This window comes from Bicyclus anynana, chromosome 5 (assembly GCF_947172395.1).
Source record: "Bicyclus anynana chromosome 5, ilBicAnyn1.1, whole genome shotgun sequence".
Lineage (NCBI taxonomy): Eukaryota > Metazoa > Arthropoda > Insecta > Lepidoptera > Nymphalidae > Bicyclus > Bicyclus anynana.
In genome coordinates, this window is record NC_069087.1 from 2,169,796 (window position 1) to 2,189,289 (window position 19,494).

General features: G+C 35.2%; 1 protein-coding gene and 2 non-coding genes across 5 annotated transcripts in view; 1 reads left to right on the top strand and 2 right to left on the bottom strand.

The window, feature by feature from the left end:
* The window catches only part of LOC112047515 (uncharacterized), a 475,328-nt gene that overhangs the window by 11,835 nt on the left and 443,999 nt on the right, over window positions 1-19,494 (top strand). The window contains exon 1 of one of the 3 annotated variants that reach the window (XM_052881719.1): window positions 11,252-11,644. The exons of the other annotated variants lie outside the window; for them this stretch is intronic. Coding sequence (XP_052737679.1) covers window positions 11,610-11,644 — 35 coding nt within the window. The 5' untranslated portion in view covers window positions 11,252-11,609. Of the gene's footprint in view, window positions 1-11,251; window positions 11,645-19,494 lie in introns of those variants that run through there. 3 annotated transcript variants of the gene reach the window in all.
* Window positions 3,555-3,626, bottom strand: Trnae-cuc (transfer RNA glutamic acid (anticodon CUC)). The gene has a single exon. It is a non-coding gene; the product is annotated as a tRNA-Glu (tRNA).
* On the bottom strand, window positions 4,460-4,530 carry Trnag-gcc (transfer RNA glycine (anticodon GCC)). The gene has a single exon. It is a non-coding gene; the product is annotated as a tRNA-Gly (tRNA).

A 19,494-nucleotide genomic window follows, 5' to 3' on the forward strand; every position in this document is an offset into this window, starting at 1 on the left:
CAATAAGATCTGACTGTAACCTGAATTCGCAATAAACAAATTTTGATTTTGATTTGATTTTGATTTGATTTTCTATAAACGAGTATATACATTGTTCAGCTCTTTTTTGGTCTCCTCTAATTTTCTTTTTCTCCACAAGTTCTATCATCAGGGGTTGCCTTTACGTGCTAATTTTCAGTTTTAATTATTATTTTTTAATTTTTAATTTGTTTTCATATTTTGTGTACAAGATAGTACTTATTTCTTTTTCTTCCAAATTTCATCGATTAGATTAGATTCAGAGATTAACGAACAACAAGAAATTAAAGAGACAATTCGCGTCCCTAAAAATAACAATCACGTTTCCTCCTTCTGTACTTCCTCTAGTCTGTGTATTGATGGAGGTTTTCATTGAATCTGCAAATAATGTACTAATAGAACAGCCTTCGACATTACGAGTAGGTATACTAATTAATTGCGTAAGTAAACACGGGGAATAAGGCAAAGTTCAAGGTGGAATCTTATCAAGTTTATATTTGTTATATTCACAAAAATGGATGGTTACGTTAGAATACCTAATTTTGTGTATTTTATATGCGCAGTTCAAAAATACTGGTATCTAAAAAAAACTTCTTCATTCAACTATGAAGAGGTTTTTGCATGCTTGTGAGGTTGTAGGGGGTATCTTCGCATGTACTAAACTGTTTTAGAAAATTCTGAAATGGAAAGCTAAATTTTCAGCGAGTAACATTGTCTAACCTAACACTTTCATTCCTGTATTCCCACGGGAATAGGAGCTACACAGGAGAAACTGCGTAAGGTCCACTATAAAAAATAAAATGCAATTATCACTATAAAATTATATACATCAATCCCTTGGTTCCTGCCATATTTGTAAATTTAACGCGGATGAAGTCGTGAGCGACAGCTAGTATAACTTTTTTTTCTTCTACAAGTTAGCCTTTGACTACAATCTCACCTGATGGTAAGTGATGATGCAATCTAAAATGGAAGCAGTCTAACTTGTTAAGAGTAGGATGAAATCCACACTCCTTTCGGTTTCTACACGACATCGTACCGGGACGCTAAATCGCTTGGCGGTCTTTGTCGGTAGGGTGGTAACTAGCCACGCCCGAAGCCCACCAGCCAGACTTGGACCAATAAGAAAACCCCAATCGGTCCAGCCGGGAATCGAACCCAGGGCCACCGTCTTGTAAATCCGCGCATACCACTGCGATACGGAGGCCGTAGAATTATTATAAAAATACTTACGTAATGCGTTCGTATTACGTTCGATGCATCGGCATTGTATTCCTTCGGTAGTGAGTCAGGTAGTGACCGATAAGGCAAGTGATAGCGAGAGGTCAATCACTTCACGTTCTTTTCGATTTCGGTTGCCTCCTAGAGAAACTATGACGTACCTACTTACCTAGTCAAATTGTTCGTCATCTGTCTTTAACTAATATGTAATTCTTAGTACTGTTTCTAAAACTAATAGGTACCTATGTAATATAACATGGGAAAATTTGAAGTACCAACTAAGAACGGAGGTAAGTAAGGTAACGAACTGTCATTTATTTAAGTATCTAAAAAGTACCTTTTTTATTAATTTTGACAATGTAATTAATATATGATATATAACTTATTAAAATTAAAAATAAAAACTCTTTTAAAATTCAATAGAAAAATCCAGCTATCCGGTTGCAGGGCATATGAGTCCCGAAGCACCCCATTCGGCTTCAGAATGAGGAATCTCCTCAAAATATGCGAGATCACCTTCATCAATAATAATAATAATAATAATAATAATAATAATAATAATTGTTTATTTGCAAGAATACAACATTCCACTAAATTAATAGTGTGCAAATATAAAAAATACAAATAGTCACAATTACCAAATTAAATGAAATGAGATTAAGAAAAAGATAAATACAGTCACAGTTACTAAATTAAATTAAATGAAATTACAAATAAAAAAGATCATCATCATTATCAGCCGATGGACGTCCACTGCTGGACATAGGCCTCTTGCATGGACCTCCAAGCACAACGGTCTCGAACCGCCAGCATCCAGCGGCTGCCTGCAATCCGCTTGATGTCCTCGGTCCACCTAGTGGGGGGGTGACCAACACTGCGCTTTCCGATGCGGGGTCGCCATTCCAGCACCTTGGGACCCCAACGTCCATCGACTCTTCGAACTATGTGGCCTGCCCATTGCCACTTCAGCTTCGAGACTCGCTAAGCTATGTCAGTAACTTTGGTTTGTCTGCGGATCTCCATTTCTGATTCGTGATCACCTTTTTAGTATTTTATTATTAGCCTTTTCCCAATTAAATTTACCTTTACGTTTATGTTGTTTTTTGTATGAAGATATTATAATATGGCGGAACAACATTTGCCATAATTTGCATAATTGCAAGACTGAGCAAAGCTGAATCTGTAAAAAAGAAAATAACTAGTAATTATGCATGTTGTTGGTATCTCGTGACGTCATATATGGAAAGTATGTAACATGCAAGTGGTCGTGGTCGAGTTGCCACCACGGCTCGCTTCTCATGGCTGCACTGCAGGAAGCATAGCAACACTGCACTGACCTATCATACCACCATCTGTAACGGTATGGGATTCTGTTGCGTGAGCGGCGTGCAATAGCTGTTTAACTAGGGTAGACAAAGTACAAACTAGCAAAAGTCAGCGATTCCGCGTAAAGTTATGTCTATTACATATCCCGCGGGAATCGTGGATTTTTTCGATATAAAATGTATCCTATGCTCTGCTCCAAGACGGACAGAATGTCTTACTTTCGGATAATATAATATTTTTATGGAAGTAGCTATGTACCTATTGAACGAAATAGAAAATTCCTTCTCTGATTTTCAGGGTTCATGTTCATAATGGAGTCCTTAGGGTAGGCAGTGCCTTTTTGCATCTAAAGGCAGGCGTTCACAGTTCAGCATCGGAGGCATTGCATCAAACTAATTTTAGTATTCTTTGTCTAGAAAGTCATACAAATGCGTCCACTGATCTGCATCGTAGGGATCGCATCGAGTGGATTTTATTTATCGTAAAATTAAATATCGGTTTGATACGTCTGATACGTACGATGCGGATCTGTACGACGCCTGACATTATGGTAGGCGTCCGTCCACAGATCCGTGGACGTACTATGACTTTCTGTACAAAGAATACTAAAATCCGTTTGCACTATAACGTCCGATGCGTACGTTATAGTGCATTTTTGGAGTGCATGAAGTCAATGTATCTATGGGGGAGTGTTGATGTACCTATAACTGCGGATTACATTTAGTAGTAGTGCTATCGTGCTGAAGCTAATTAGGGGAAGTACTACTGCTTTGCCGTGCCTATTTCTGTCTCCAAGCAACATTTTACTTATATTCTATTTATACATCAAAAACTATTGATAGAAACACAAACAACACAACACTCAGTATAAAACGCAATAATTGAAATCTTGATGCTGTTTATTTTAGAAAAATAGGGATATTTTTTGTTTTACTTACGAAAATAAAAAAAATATAATTGCAAAAAATAACAAAAAATGTAAAAGAATATTCCGATACCGGGAATCGAACCCGAGCCTCCTGGGTGAGAGCCAGGTATCCTAGCCACTAGACCATATCGGATGTTACGAGTGTAGTTGAAAATATTGTTTAGTCTCTAGATACTTGCATTTTTCTATATAAAGGCCAGTCATAATAATTTTTATTATTTTTAACCGACTTCAAAAAGGAGGTTCTCAATTCGGTCGGTATTTTTTTTTTATTTATAGCCACACTAGGTTACTATCATAAATAATATGCATTTGAACTACTACGAGTATGTAAACAAGATTTTGTATTTCACTGGACTATAAAATATAAAAACTATAAGAGGGAACGAGCTATAAAGTTGCATATTTCTTAATTTAAATAAAAAAAAAATGCACTTGTTATTAATTATGTCATATCGTTGAAGAGATATTATGAATAGGCTATGAATAGTCGGTAAGTGGGTTAGTTTATTTTAACTGGCGTAGTTTATTAGTGAGTTTGTAGTGACCTGAATGATGTCGCCTGCTATTTTAACATTAACTGGGTGATCGTATTCACAAGCGTTATACCTGGTTTTACTCGTTATGTACTCATAAATATTGTCTTAATTAATTTTATAGAGGTAAGACTTGATTTTTAGTTTGTTTATTTGTTGCGAATTACTCTGAAATTACTGCACTGATTTTTAAATTATTTCTCCGTTGGAAAGCTACATTATCAGCGAGTAACATACGTACTATATTATTTTATCGTTGTAATTCCACAGAAAATCGGAACGACGCGGAAGAAACCTGCTATTATTAATGAGTATTAGGCATCTTGTAAAATTAATTGTATATTAAACGAATTGCAAAATCAAAAGTGCCATAATTTTTTGGTATTAAATGTATTGAAATGTATTAAAAAAAAGAAAAAATATAAAAAGATGCATCGGCCGGGAATCGAACCCGGGCCGCCCGCGTGGCAGGCGAGCATTCTACCACTGAACCACCGATGCTTGGTAACTATGTGTAAAATTACGCATTATTTATAATTTATGTTATGTTCATTAAACTTTCTATTCCATTGTTTCTAGTTGTAAATCGTACTTGACACTAATGTTATAAAGACTAATGTTTGTGTGTGTAAGTGTGTAAGTATGTTTGTTCCATCTTTATGCCTAGTTCGGACTACTTTAGTACAAGTATTTTAGTCGAGTACGAACAATTTTTGGATTTACCGCCCAAAAATTGTTCGTACTCGACTAAAATACTAAAGTAGTCTGTACGGCCTATTACATATATGAAATTGACATAGATTTTGCTCTGGATTATCACATAGGCCATTTTTATCCCGGAAAAAATCATGGTTCCCGCGGGATTTGTAATAAACAGAATTTTGGTATAGGTACAACCCGGCCTTTTCACCAAAGACTTATTGAGGCTTTAAATGTATATAAACTTAATCTATGAACATAATGTAAATGAAAATTATTTTTAGAGTGGGTCTACGGTTTAGTTTCACAATAGGGATGATGACAGTTTTATAAATTGTAAATAAATTAGGAGTATGCTAATAGTAAAGGAATTTTCGAAAAGTAACACGATATCTGCGATTATTACTTTCGAAGCCACAGGGATTTAAAGGGTCAGATTTGCGGCACTGCCACGGATCCCTGAAAAACGCCCCATACAAAACGCAACGAATTAATGACGTCGTTCATTCGCTGACAGTTGGATTTGTATGGGCTTTCAAACAAAATTACAAATAAATTATGCGTTTATGTTTAAAGTGCATTTATTGAAAAATGTCACGTTTATTGTAAGGAAGCTAAAAATTTATGAATTTTCATCTAATTACGATAAAAGAATTTAAGTACATTTTGAAATCTTACAATCTTATTTATTTTGCAAACATCCAGTCAATCTTTGCTTTTTACATATTAATTAGTTAATATTTTATTATTTACCTGAATGTCTAATAAAAATCAATATATTAAAACCTAGTCATCATCCCCATTGGTAGATAGGCAAAAATAATAATAAAAATCATACAACAACGATTTCGAACTTTCACAAGCTGTAAGCCGTAGGCCGTGAACAAAAGTGTAGTGTTTCCATTTTACCGCAATAGTCTACGGCGTGGCGTGACGGACGCAGGTTCGACGCTCGGCTGGTCACGAGGCGTCGTTTACAGCAATTGAGAACGATTACGAGTAAAGGCTGCTTCACAATGTTGTTGTAAAATATATAAAGTACAATAGATAAAGTTACTTTGAATGAAATGCATCCATATCGACTAATATACTACACAGCCGATTTTGAAAATTCGAGCGAGTGAGACAGGGATATATTTTATCGCAGTAATTCCTATTGGCACGGAAAATACCTATGCTGGTTAAAACTCGCGGCGTCTGTTAGTTTTTTTTATACTATTAAATTTTTCGGAAACCAACGAGTAAGATCGACAACAACGCTGCCTATGCTTTACTATTATTATTTTTTTCGAAAGAAGGTAGGTATATCAGAAGCCACATAGGCTAACTGCACCAACCCGGCATTTATTAGGCAGGTATGTCGTCGCAAATGTGTACATGACTTTACGTAATCTCGCATGTTTGCATTGCATTTATTATTTACCCATACTGAATGAAAGCGGTGCATTGAACTATGCTTTATTGTGTCTCCACATTATATCATACTACATACTCACACACTGATTAATAATAACTATTAAGTACCTATTTTATGAATAACTTACTTACTAAAATATATCAAAAATGTGCAGATCCGCAGAAGAACCAAAGTCCAAGGTTCCAAGGTGCTGGAATGGTGACTAGAAAGCGCAGTGTTGGTCGGACCCCCCCCCCCCCCCCACCATGTGCACTAAAGATCTCAAGCGAGTTGCAAGTCACACACGCTGGATGTAGGCGGCTCAGGATCGTGATGTTTGGAAGTCCATCAGCTGATATGATAATGGTGATGAATATTTGTACTATATTTTCTTCGAAAATAATTACAACACAAAACACTATCAATAATTACAACACAAAATGTTTTTGCACAAAACCACTAACGCGACTGGCAGCGTGACGGTGTATACGCTGCCTCACAAACAACACAAATAACAAATAACCTGCTCGACCAATACTTAATTTTCCGGTGCTTCGGCTAATTTGAGCTATATCAGTGACTGGTCCTTCTACAGATCTCAATAATGATTCGATCACGCAGAGACACTTCAAGCATAGCTCACTCCATCGCCCTGAGTGACTATTAAGTCGTCTTACGAAGTTCCAAGTTAGCGAGCACTTACATGTAGTTATAAGTTCACTTGTAGTTGAATAGGCTTACTTGTAGTTGAATGTAACTACTTACACTGTTAGCAAGTTATGAATTAACTAATAATGTGTAATTATGTTGCGGACTATTCCCGCTGCACCGGCTAGCTTGCCTTCTCAAGTTGCATTAACTTAATAGCTGAGCGGAACCACTCAAAAATTCACTCGCTAGGGTTATCTTTACACATAAAATAAATAAGTAATAAAATTGCAAGAAGGATGCAAGCTACAGACTGTTACTGTTCTTTCCCCTGCAACCAGTTGGGTGAGACTGTATTAGGAGTGAGTACTACAAAAGACCAACGGGGCATCGAACCACCACACCTCGGTGATGAGTCCGACCGCGTTACTGTTAAGCTGTTGAGCTATTGAGGCTCTGAATAGTTTACTGAACAGCTGTCTAATAATTTTGATTGAAATTTTGAATAAAACTATACGTTTTTAACTGTGCAACTAAAATCGTAGTACTCTTGAGCTTAAACAATACTATCAAAGACTCATTATAATATTTTCTATACTTAATTCATAATGATGTTTATGATAATACAAGCGGACGCCCGCGACTTCTTCCGCGTGGAAATCAATGTAAACATTCAACCCCTATTTCACCACACTAGGGGTAGAATTTTAAAAATTCTTGAATAACATTATATTTTGTATTTTTTTATGATTTATGAAAACGAAGGACTTTCCATACAAACTTTCAACCCCTATTTCATCCCCTTCTATTTTTATTTAATGTTCAGAAAGTACTCTATATTTTGCTCCAAGGTCCCATTTACGATCATACCAAAATTCATCTTGATCGGTTCAGCCGTTTAGCCTTGAAAAGGTAACAGACAGACAGACTTTTTGACTTTTTAACTTTTTGACGGCCTCCGTGGCGCAGTGGTATGCGCGGTGGATTTACAAGACGGAGGTCCTGGGTTCGATCCCCGGCTGGGCAGATTGAGATTTTCTTAATTTGTCCAGGTCTGGCTGGTGAGAGACTTCGGCCGTGGCTAGTTACCACCCTACCGGCAAAGACGTACCGCCAAGCGATTTAGCGTTCCGGTACGATGCCGTGTAGAAACTAAAAAGGGGTGTGGATTTTCTTCCTCCTCCTAACAAGTTAGCCCATTCCATCTTAGACTGCATCATCACTTACCATCAGGTGAGATTGTAGTCAAGGGCTAACTTGTAAAGAATAAAAAAAAAACTTACTATCGTATTTATAATATCAGTATAGATGAAAGTAAATGAAGTTTTATTATTTCAACCCCTTCGATTATAAATTATAGGTAAACAAGTACACGCGACAACCCTAGCACTCTTGACATTTCCCAAGAGGGGTGGCCACGCGACCCAGTTTTCGAGACCGTTTGAAATTTTTTTTTAATATCAGCTTTTCAACTTTGTCTTTAGAATAGGTACGAGTAACCTTCGCGATAAGCGCTGATATTAGACTTTTCATAAGACGCAGCTGCGATGGGCTTTGAGACCTATTTATGTCGCTCACAACCTAGTTTCTTGGGTAGGTTGATTGTTTTTGTAGTGATGTTGGGTTTGAGTTCCAGATTGACTTAGGTCATTGAATAGTCTTCTTCTGAATATTGAATATTGAAACAAAAATAAAGTGAAAAAAAAAATAACTTGATTTTGTCTTTTTTAAACTGTTCCTTAAAAGTTAACATTGGTTGAGGAGATTACCGACTGTAAATAAATTGCTTAATGAAATAAATTAATAACAACGGAACGATGCTGTAAGGATTTGTGTGTATTACATTATTCTCCAAAATTAAATTTTTTAACCGATTTACTATTTTCAACAGAGACTAAGCAGCTTTGTGTTTGATTTAATTAGAGAAAATATACAGATTTTTTAATTCCATTCATCCTATCCTCTAGGTTTCCAAACTAACTAGAACTACAACGGTTTCTTAATTACAGTATTTCATACTCTTTTATTCAATAACACTCCATTCATCTTACTACTCGCATTTCTACTGCATGTATTTTACTTACAAGCTTCTCATATTATATTAGTGTTGGCACTAAGACGCCTCTGTGAACAGCCAATCTTGACTTTTGGGACACCTTCTGGCTATTTTTAAAGCCGTGCAATTAACATTTACAATATTTCCACTACAAAGCGCAGTGTCGGTCGAACCCCCCAGGAGGACTGACGACATCAAGCGAGTCGCAAGGATTTGATGGATGCAGGCGGCTCAGTATCGTGATGTTTGGAAGTCCCTACAAAAGGCCTATGTCCTGCAGTAGACGTCCATCGGCTGATATGATGATGATGATATTTTCAGCAATTTCTCTCCTTTCAATATCACGTTCACTCGTTCCGTCGTTCGTAAATAAACAAATAGTATGGTTACAATAAAGTTGACACTTAATACAACATTGTGAGGTATATCATTGTAGTTATACTTACTTCGAATACAATTAATTTCGATAAAATATTCATTAGCCAATACTATTGTACCGCTTCGTAGCTATTGTGAGAAATACAATAGCTCTTGTATTGTTTCTGGATTTAAATTGCTGCTATAACAGCGAGTTTTCTCTTTACTACAAAAATGGCTTTGGGCACTGAAAGTATTGAGCTTGGGAAAACGGGAAAATGCGGTGGAAGAGCAATTCGTGCAGATATTCGTGAGATGGGACGCCTGTGGTATCTTCCGGAAAATTGGGTCACCTAGTTCATCACTTTCTTCTTGCGTTGTATCGATTTCTCTTACAACTATATTACAAGTTTGTGTAAGATTTTTTACAAGCTTGTTGTTTAGGTCAAATCTTGGAACTTTGGAATCGAAATTGATGTTCGTTTTTACTTAACATTAGCATACTTGTATCTTCTGTGATAATGCAATATGGCACCGCGGAGCTAGTGTGAAAATGGAATCGAAAAGTGGTTCTAATATAACTTGCTCCAATTCTAGTCACGCCAAGGTATTTCAACTGGTTATAGAGAGATTTTGATGGCACTTGCACTAATTTCTACAACATCGAATATCTTAATATTTCATAGATTAATGCGGATGCCGGGCTCATCATGTGACGGAGAGAAAAACGCCGAGCAGAGCCCAGCAGGCTAATTCACTATCTTTGACGTACGCTAGTTGACATATATACGAAATTGAGATTCTATATAATGAATGTCATCCGGCGCCTATTGGTGGATATCATAAAGCAGGTAGATCACATTTCTGAATATAGTGAATAGGCCATTAGGACTTGTGAACTGGTTGTACCGTTTCTGTATGATATGTCAGTGTTATTCTCCCTGCTCAGTCAAATTTCTCTGGATCATACTACCAGCTGCTTTAGATACCAGTTCTAATGTAGAAGACATTGCAGTTCAGTAAGGCCATCTTCGTTAACAATTCGCCTCACTGTTGAGCATGAATTACCTCTCAGAATAAGAGGGGTTAGGCTAATAGTCCACAACGTTGTCCCAATGCGGATTTACAGTAAGGCCTTGGTCTTTAATTATAGGGAGATAATATTCTTAGCTATCTGCAACTGGGGATTCAACCTCATACCTCAGTTATAAAGTAAGTTATTTTCAACTGCGCCCAAGAGGTCGCCAAAAGTTTTCAAGTCAGCAGACACGTTTCGTTAATTTGCGTTTGTAATTTGTATGGAGACGGCAATTCATGAAATTTCGCCGTCAATGTAAAGCGACAGATTAACTGTTGTAGCTGGGAAATTTTGTTAATACAGCTACTGGTACAATATACGAGAAGATTCCGAGGAAAAGTTCACTTTATCCTGGTATAATAGCTCTGTTTATCCTGTGACTTGAACCCTTAGGATAATGTGAACTTTTCTATAGAAATTAAAAGTACTTATTAGAATCTAGGATTCAAGGGTTTGGAGTATCGCTACTCTGATGTAGCTACTCTAGTATGTTGAACCTCGTATCCTCAGGAAATTCTTAGCAAGTTGATAATTAAACTTTTAAACTGCGATGTGACATTAATTCAATAATATAAAAGTATAAAATTCTGATATGCGTTTTGAATTTTTCAATCATAATAATCATTATGATGTTTCATAAGCATATTATGATGATCTGATATCTGGACAATGTTGTGATAATTAGATAATATGACCTTGTAGATATTGCAGTCGAGCTTTAAATTTAGATTTGCAAAAGCCTTATCATAATTTATATTGTTGTAGTTTTTTTTTGTAACGTTCACGTAATCCGAGGCCGTTGTCGAAATTCCTAATAAATCGGACGATTAAAACATGATAAACTGTCCGCATGGCGCAATAAACCCCGTAACAAATCAAACACCGCGATGCCGTTCCATTCAGCCCAAACTAGCTTCGTAAGCGGTTGACATCTAAAATTTATTAATACAAAGCCACCGGGGTATACCAGCTGCATAATGCAAGTGAGCTGAGCCAGTCAGTCGCCCTGCATCTTTCGCGCGCGGTGCACGTCTGTTTTGTCGTATATCGGAGCTAAAACGTGTATACGTTCACCAATGTCAAGCGAATTAAAAACATTCGATAAATCGTTATCGTACCAATCAATAACCACAACCCTAGTTCCGTTCACAAATCTTATCGTTTGTTTGTAAACAGTGATGGGGTGATTAAAATTAGAAACGTTTTCAACGTTCTCGATTCATAGGAGAGTTTTATTTTTCGAAAACATCGCTGCCGTCGCTATTTTCGTTTTCAGTGGTAACTATTGTGTTTGTGATTTGAGTGCCAGTGATGTGAATAACTGAATATTGGATTAGTTTATCAATATGTTCGGCGTCTTGATCAAAAGGTGGAATAAAAGGTATGAGTGCCCCAGTTTTATGAACAATGCCAACCATTGATTTGCGATATCGATTCTGAATAGTAAATGCGAAATGAATGCTTGTAAGTAACTATGGGTGTATTAAAGGAGCATGGATTCCTTTGTGTTTACTCGTTTCAATTATAGAATGCAGATTTTTATTATGTTGACCTATTAGGTCGATGTTAGCCGATACTAAATTAAGTCACTTCCGAGTTGGTTATTTACGATATGTTGCAGCTCCAGTTTCCTTATTTGTGGACTCAAAACGGATAGTGTAACATTGGTCGGTTCAGTTTAACCATTGATGTGTAATATTACAGTATTTGAATTAAATGCAATAATTCCAATAATAATAGCATGTTACGTTTTAATTTTTTATGTTCTAGAAGATTTCGTTTGTACAGTTTTTTTTTCATCAACTAAAGTTATTGACGTTAAAATCTCAAGAAATTTTCGAATCAAAGGATTCAAAAATTTGTATCAAAAACACACTTTTTTGCAATCTCTTTTTTGAACCAATATTGAAAATCTGACGAAAACTATCATACTAGGTACCCAAATACCTAGTCTTTATTCCGAATATCGTCTGATGCTATAAATAATTAAATTATGAGTTCACTGAATTCTAGGGCTGCCTCTGTTTATATCTGCCTTTTCTAAATATCTTCTAATTTGCTAAAATAATGGCCGCTAATTGTGGTATACATAACAGTTAACAGTTAACCTTAATTTAGTGGCAGTGTTATTGATACCATGAAATTAATACTTAAGTAAAACTCAAAGCAATGTTGTTGATTAATCTACAGCATGAAACCAAAATTAATAATAATATAATAAAGTAAGTGAAAACAAAAGCAAAGTTGGTTATTAATCTATTGCATCGAACGCGAGTGTTATTAATTGGAGAATTCCCTCATTTATCTTAGAAGTTCAATAAGATAACAACGTTGTACCTAATATGGCTACGTAAATTGAAATCAAAGTATATTTAGAAAGAAAATATACTGTAAAAAATTAATAAATATTTAAAATATAAATAAAACAAGACAACTTAGATCATTCAAGTGTTTGATATAATGAGCCTAATTTTGATGGGCTTATGGGTTTTTTTAGGAGTTTCAATGATCATCTCTCATCAGACTATTACTACCATATTATTAGGCATAGCAAAGATAAGTCCAACTTTTAACTCACACATGCTTACAGGGTAAGTTATTCTTTAGGAGAATTAAATAGAAAATGAAGTGGTCATCGCCAAATGACAATGAATTTGCTATAGCCTCATATTTGACACTTAATTTTTGTTTTAAAATACTATGTTTACGTCTAAAATGATCACTACACCAATTTCGTTTTGGCTTTAAAATCACTAATAAGGAAATATTTTTTTCTGATATAACATTGTTTCATGTTTCCTTGGTTTTACTATCAATGCTAATTGCTCTTAATTAACGGGAAATATTTGACCTTCAATAAACTGTAGCATGTAAAGTGTCTGCGACTGCAGGGTTGGTATAATTGATCGATAAAATGATGCAAAATACAGTGCTTAACATTTGCTCAGAGGGCTTAATAATGTTTCAAGGTAAAAGGTAGCTAATCCGAATATGGTCTGTGTGAATTCATACTAATATACTAGATGCGTTAATAATTAATAAGCACTTTAAGTTCAATTAAATATTACTGTGCCAACATCTCCTTTGGGTTCTCTGGTATCGAATTAAATTTGCGCTGACATTATTTTATAAAATCTGTGTGTTTTTGATTTAACATCAAAATTTCTTTGTGGTAAAATTTTATGCGACCTGTAAAATTACTGTTTATTGGAACCTTTGGACGATTGCCATTGCAAAGTCAGGTTTGCACGTTACTCTTGTCAAGAATCATTAGATATATTTCTTAAAATGACCATCCCTTGTCCCTTCATTTAGGCTTTTGTTCGGAGTGGATACTCGTTTGAGTCAAAGATCGTTTTCAATTAAGGTTCATCATCATCCATTATATCAGCCGATGGACGAACTTGATGAACTTTCAAACATCATGATACTAAGCCGCCTGCATCCAGCGAATCTCTGGGACTCGCTTGATTTCGTCAGTCCACCTGGTGCGAGGTCGCCATTCCTGCACCTTGGAACCCTAACGTCCATCGGCTCTTTGCCCATTGCCACTTCAGCTTCGCGGCAATTAAGGTTATATAGATTTATATGGCTTATTTCGTAACCAACGATAAAGCAGTTTTGATTAGATTGATTTTTACAAATTGATACATGAAATAATTTACGGCAAAATGATCGTGCTCCTGTGTATCACAAGTAATTAGATTAAAACGACAGCCCTGCTGATAAATTATGTTTCCTGCAATTACTGCGTAGGCAGCACGGGGTCACATTGGAAACAACTTGTCTATTAAAGTGTTAATGATCTTTTATATCCGAGGTCTTGTTTTTGAGATATTATAATTTATGTACAGTAGTTTAGAAGGTTGATGACCTATTTATTGTAACAGTATCATAAAGGCTCTGTATATAGATGTTTCGCATTGGTAGTTCTGGCATAAGAACTGGACACTAGAACGTGCGATTTTTTTAATTAAATGATAAGTTAAACCTAGACAACGATCTTACGAAAAATTAAGTGACGATTCAATTAAAAATGAAAATCATACCGAAATGCTATCTATGCTTTTAACGGCTCAATAAAGCACTTACACTTTTTAACTTAATAAAGTTCTAAAACTTTCTCATAACTTATGCACTATTTAAGTGACAGATCCAAAGTTAGGCGATGAATAATTTGTATCTACATATTTATTAAGTTTAAAAAGTATATAGTTGCAAGTAGACGTAAGCAAAATGGTTAAAAATCATGATAGAGTAAGACGATTCGTATAAAATAATATGGGCGTTATATTTTTGCATAATGAACTTTAGTGTTCTCTTGTTGATCTATTCATTTGTATTCATCAAATACTCTTTGTGAGGTGAACTATACGCTTTTATACTCGCAGTGTAACGAATATAACGAAAGCAGTTTTAGAGCTGCCATCGCGGTCGAGGTTGCTATAAAATTGATGTATTTTTATAATGACAAAGGCTCGTAGGTATGCAAACTGCTCCGCTTTCATCTCTTCTGAAGATAGAGTATTATATTATGTGAAATTATTAAACGTGTTTTAGGTATTGTAAAGACCTTAATCTTTAGAATCCGTTTGTATTTTTAGATTTATTTGCTTTTCTCCTTTCGTCCATTTTCATCTATCTAATAAGGTTTTGATTATGATTATGATATATCTATATAATAAGGTTTTGATTTTTCATCTATTATCTAAAGTGCCATTGCACGATGGAATAAAGTTTTATTAATAATTGTACTACTTAGCTTATTACTCACGTAATTTACGATCAATTTCAACATTTAAAATTAGTGTAATATATTGCTTGATTTGTTTATTCGTATTCTGCTGGTCTTCCTAATAGTAAAACATTCGGTTCTAGTCTCTTATTAATAATGTTGTACGTTTTTAAATAGATTCTCAAGTCTTGGTCAAGGCACTGATCTGTAATTATAAGCAAGTTAAAATTATTGATTTTGAATATTCTTCGAAAATTGTAAATTTCTTTAACGACTAGAAACTGTGATTAACCTTATAGCATCCCTCTATTTAATTTAATCAATAGTTTTCATGCATGCATCATTGGCAAAACAGTAAAAGCTCCTTAGTAGCGCCTCCTTCATTCGCGTTTTCACTATTCGCGGCCCAATTCCTATAATCGCGGCTAAAGATTTCGTTATTTGCTGATCTAACTGCCGAAAATTTTAACGTTAACTTACAAATTTTATGGAAATTGCGGATGAGATAGAAAATGTGACGTGATAAAATGAAGGTTTAAGAATGTACCGAATGATTATCGATCTGAATTAAAGAAGCTTTTAAAAGCGGTCAGGCAAGAAAAATTCGGTCAAAGACTTTAATTTTTGTTGTGTAAATACATATATAACTATAATCCCATATAAAAGAGCATTCCATATTTGCGGTTTCTGTATTCGCGATACATTTACAGAACGTATCCCCCGCGAGCTTTTACTGTACCTATAATTTCTCATTTTCTCAAGTTGGTTGACAATCTACTAAGAAAATGATTCGTAATATAAGTAAATGTTTCCAAAGAGCCTATACGGTAGGCCTACTTATTATGATATTCGTGTTGGTATCACGTTACTAGATTATACAGCGGTCATCTTACCCGTCTTACTTGATCACAGAGCGAATGACCTACTGGCGACTGGTGACAGGCTCATAATTGCATCACAAATGGTTTCTCAAGACAAGACGACAATCTTTGTCTAATTATTGCTGTGCTCTGCGGTTTTACCTGTGTAAATAGTTTCTCTGTGAATATCGGGACAAAATTTAGCATGTGCTTCCAGATTTCCGTTTGACGGAGCTTCTTTGTGCCAATTTTCATGAAGATCCGTTGAACCATTCAAATGGTGTAACTAGCTCAACTCTACGTCATAACTAGCGCGCGTGGAATTCAGTTTTTCAAAAATCCCGCGGGAACCATGGATTTTTCTGGGAGGAAAATTAGTCTATGTGTTAATCCAGAGTTAATCTATTTCCATTCCAAATTTCAGTCAAAACGCTTTAGTAGTAGCGGCGTTAAAGAGTAATAAACATCCAAACAAACATACATCCATACAAACTTTCGCGTTTACAATATTAGTAGGATTGGTACATATCTATAGATAGATATATAGAAGGTGACCAAGATTTGCTTGGTGTATATTTTGGAAAATAGTTTTTGTATGTTTCATAGTGACGTTAAAAGATTTAAGTTTAATTTTATATTTATAAGATTACACTTAACGATAATTAGATGGTGTTACAATCATATTGTAGTTAGGTGTATTAATTGCTTTTGTTTTAAATCTAGTTTTTAATAAATTTTAATTTATTGGTTCAAGTAGCATACTAACCATGATTGTGAAACACTGTTATTTGTGTGATCTTGTAGTTATAGGAATATTTCACGACATACGAGCATAGCGAGGAACACTTAAGTGTAATTCCTCAAGTACTTCAGATGCTCGTCAAAGCGCATTATAAAAACATTACGCGAGTCCTGATTACATCCATTACTCATACTCGTATGTGATTCAAGAACAGAGTACTTAATATAAGTCTTTTTTATCGTCTGCCGATGAAAATATTTTATATCTTTATAAAGCTTTTTACTAAAATATTTGAAAATGCCGCTTCTTCAATTTGTTTGAAACACAATGTATAGTTACTGTTTTTTTTTCTACTTTTAGGTATTTCTGCATCAACATACCTTGCCTGATTTTTACCAGTAAACTATTAAAAACTGGTAACAGAGTTAAGTTATTAAGTCAGACTTTGGTAGTTTAGTACAACGTATCGTTGACTATAAACATGATGCTTGTGATTTTGCTCCCTACAATCAACCCAACTTCAGCTTCGCAATTCGTTGAGCTATGTCGGTGACTTTGGTTCTTCTGCGGATCTCCTCATTACCGATTCGATCCCGCGGAGATACTCCTAACATAGCTCGTTCCATCGCCCATTGTGTGACTCTGAGCCTTCGTATGAGGCCCATAGTTAGCGACCAAGTCAGTCGGACCTTAGGTCATCACTGGCAACATGCACTGTTCGAAGACTTTTGTCTTAAAATAAAATAGTATTCAAAAGTAAAGCACAAATGCAGGTGAGGTAAAGTAAAAAATTGAGAAAGGAATTTTCCTTACCTTTGAATAAATAGAAATCCTATTTTTGTCTTTTGTTCACTTGATGAAGTTTAGTATCCACCATTTCCAAGTAATATTTTACTTCCCTACCAAGTTTTATAATATGTAACAAAGATATGAATCTGCTGAAATGTATATGTACAAATGGGATTTATTTGCAATCACAATGTATTCCAAAAAAGGATTAAACCACTACATTACAATGCTCAGTAAAATGTTTATATATATATGATCCCCTGTGAAAAACCGTTGTGTACCGATGTGTGTGTTTCGATATACATACATATATAACATACGGTATGTGTGTTTCCGCTCTATATCACATGTCACATCAATATCATAACAAAATTCCTTTCTCCTTAGCTAACTGACGACTTAAACATCAATGCTATTTCTGTACGTACACTTACGAATTAATATTCATTATTAATCATCAAATACATTCACTACATAGTATGAAACTCGATAACCGCGTATGTCTGTCTGTTATAACGCGAAAAGCTCAAAAACTACTAATTACTAAAACAGCCCAGGACAAAAAGATTAGATGACATTAGATTTTTCACGTGCATTTGACAGTATAAGTAATCTTACTGTTACTATCTAAGTTATCATATTATGACCATTAGGGTTTTGACATCAATACAGTGTATTGGTTTGACAGTTATTTGATAGATGATGGGAAGAAGTATCGTTCCTCCGTTAAAAATGTTAGTAGGAGTATTCCTCAAGGATCTCTTTTAGGTCCACTTTTATTTATCTTATACAATGCAGATATTACTGATAATATTCAGAATTGTAAATAACATTTATATGCTGACGATTTGCAGGTCTATTATTCTTTTGAGCCACATGAATACAATTTAGCGGTTCAGAGAGTAAATGAGGATCTTTAATGGATAGCAGATTGGTCGCACAAAAATTCATTAGGCTTTAAATCGAAGCTTATATTTTTAACTAAAGCACTATTAAAAAAAAGTGGCTATCATAAATTATGTCCATAGTTTCGTCACTGCTGTTCACAGCAGATCCTGATCTGAACCAGTGGTAATCTCTAAAAATAGTCAAACGTTTCAAAAGTGTTAGTAAACTAAGTCATTGTATTTTTAATTTTTTCATTTTGAGGATGATTTAATATGGTTTTGAGTAAAAACATTTATGATATTTTTGTATAAATACAAAATAATAATGTTCTCGCTTGAACACCATTCCACCTGATAGTAAGTGTCGATGAGATGAGATGATAATGATGATGATAGATATTCACTCATAGACTATATAGATAGATATTATTTCTTATTGTTTGTTTCTCAGACATATTCGTGGATATTCGTTAGGTAAAAGTATATTATAAAGATGAAAAGTTTTTGAGTTCATGAGATTGTTGGGGGTAATTTCTGGATGAACTGAACAGATTTTAAAAAATCTTGTATCAATAGAAAGCCACGTGATTTTCGACTGTTATAGGCTATATTTCATACCGTGCAAGTGAAACTGCGGGGCAACCGATAGTCAGAATAAATATGCAATGCAGTCCGCCTTGGCTCACATCCAACAATGTAAATATTCATTCACAATCTTCAATTAAATCCTTCATGATTTAAAGTTTTGGCACAATATTGTTTTGATAGCGTGATATATGACTCGCTAACTGTATTGTGACGTAACTGACGAACCGCTGACGATGTCTGTAGGCTGCTGTGACGGCGACGTCAAGATTATGGTCAAGGCAAAGTTACACATGTAGTAAAATAACAGAGTACACGTTTTGTTTATCGATACCTACAGCTCGTGCGGATTTACTTGACACCTGGCTCAGATGATGTTTGTACTGTGTTTGTTTGGTTGGGTTTGGTGTCGCCATTGACGATCAATTATTCTCACGTTTCTGCAGCACCCACGATTATAACTGATCGTGTATTGGTCGATGCGTACATGACGGCTCGACTTATGAAACGTCTTCGCTGCGGTTTGCGCTGCAGAAACGTGAGAACAATTGACTGTCAATGGCTGACTTAATGCGCACGAGTTATAGCTATCCGATAGCCATAGATTTTCTATATTAAATCTATGTAGTATAA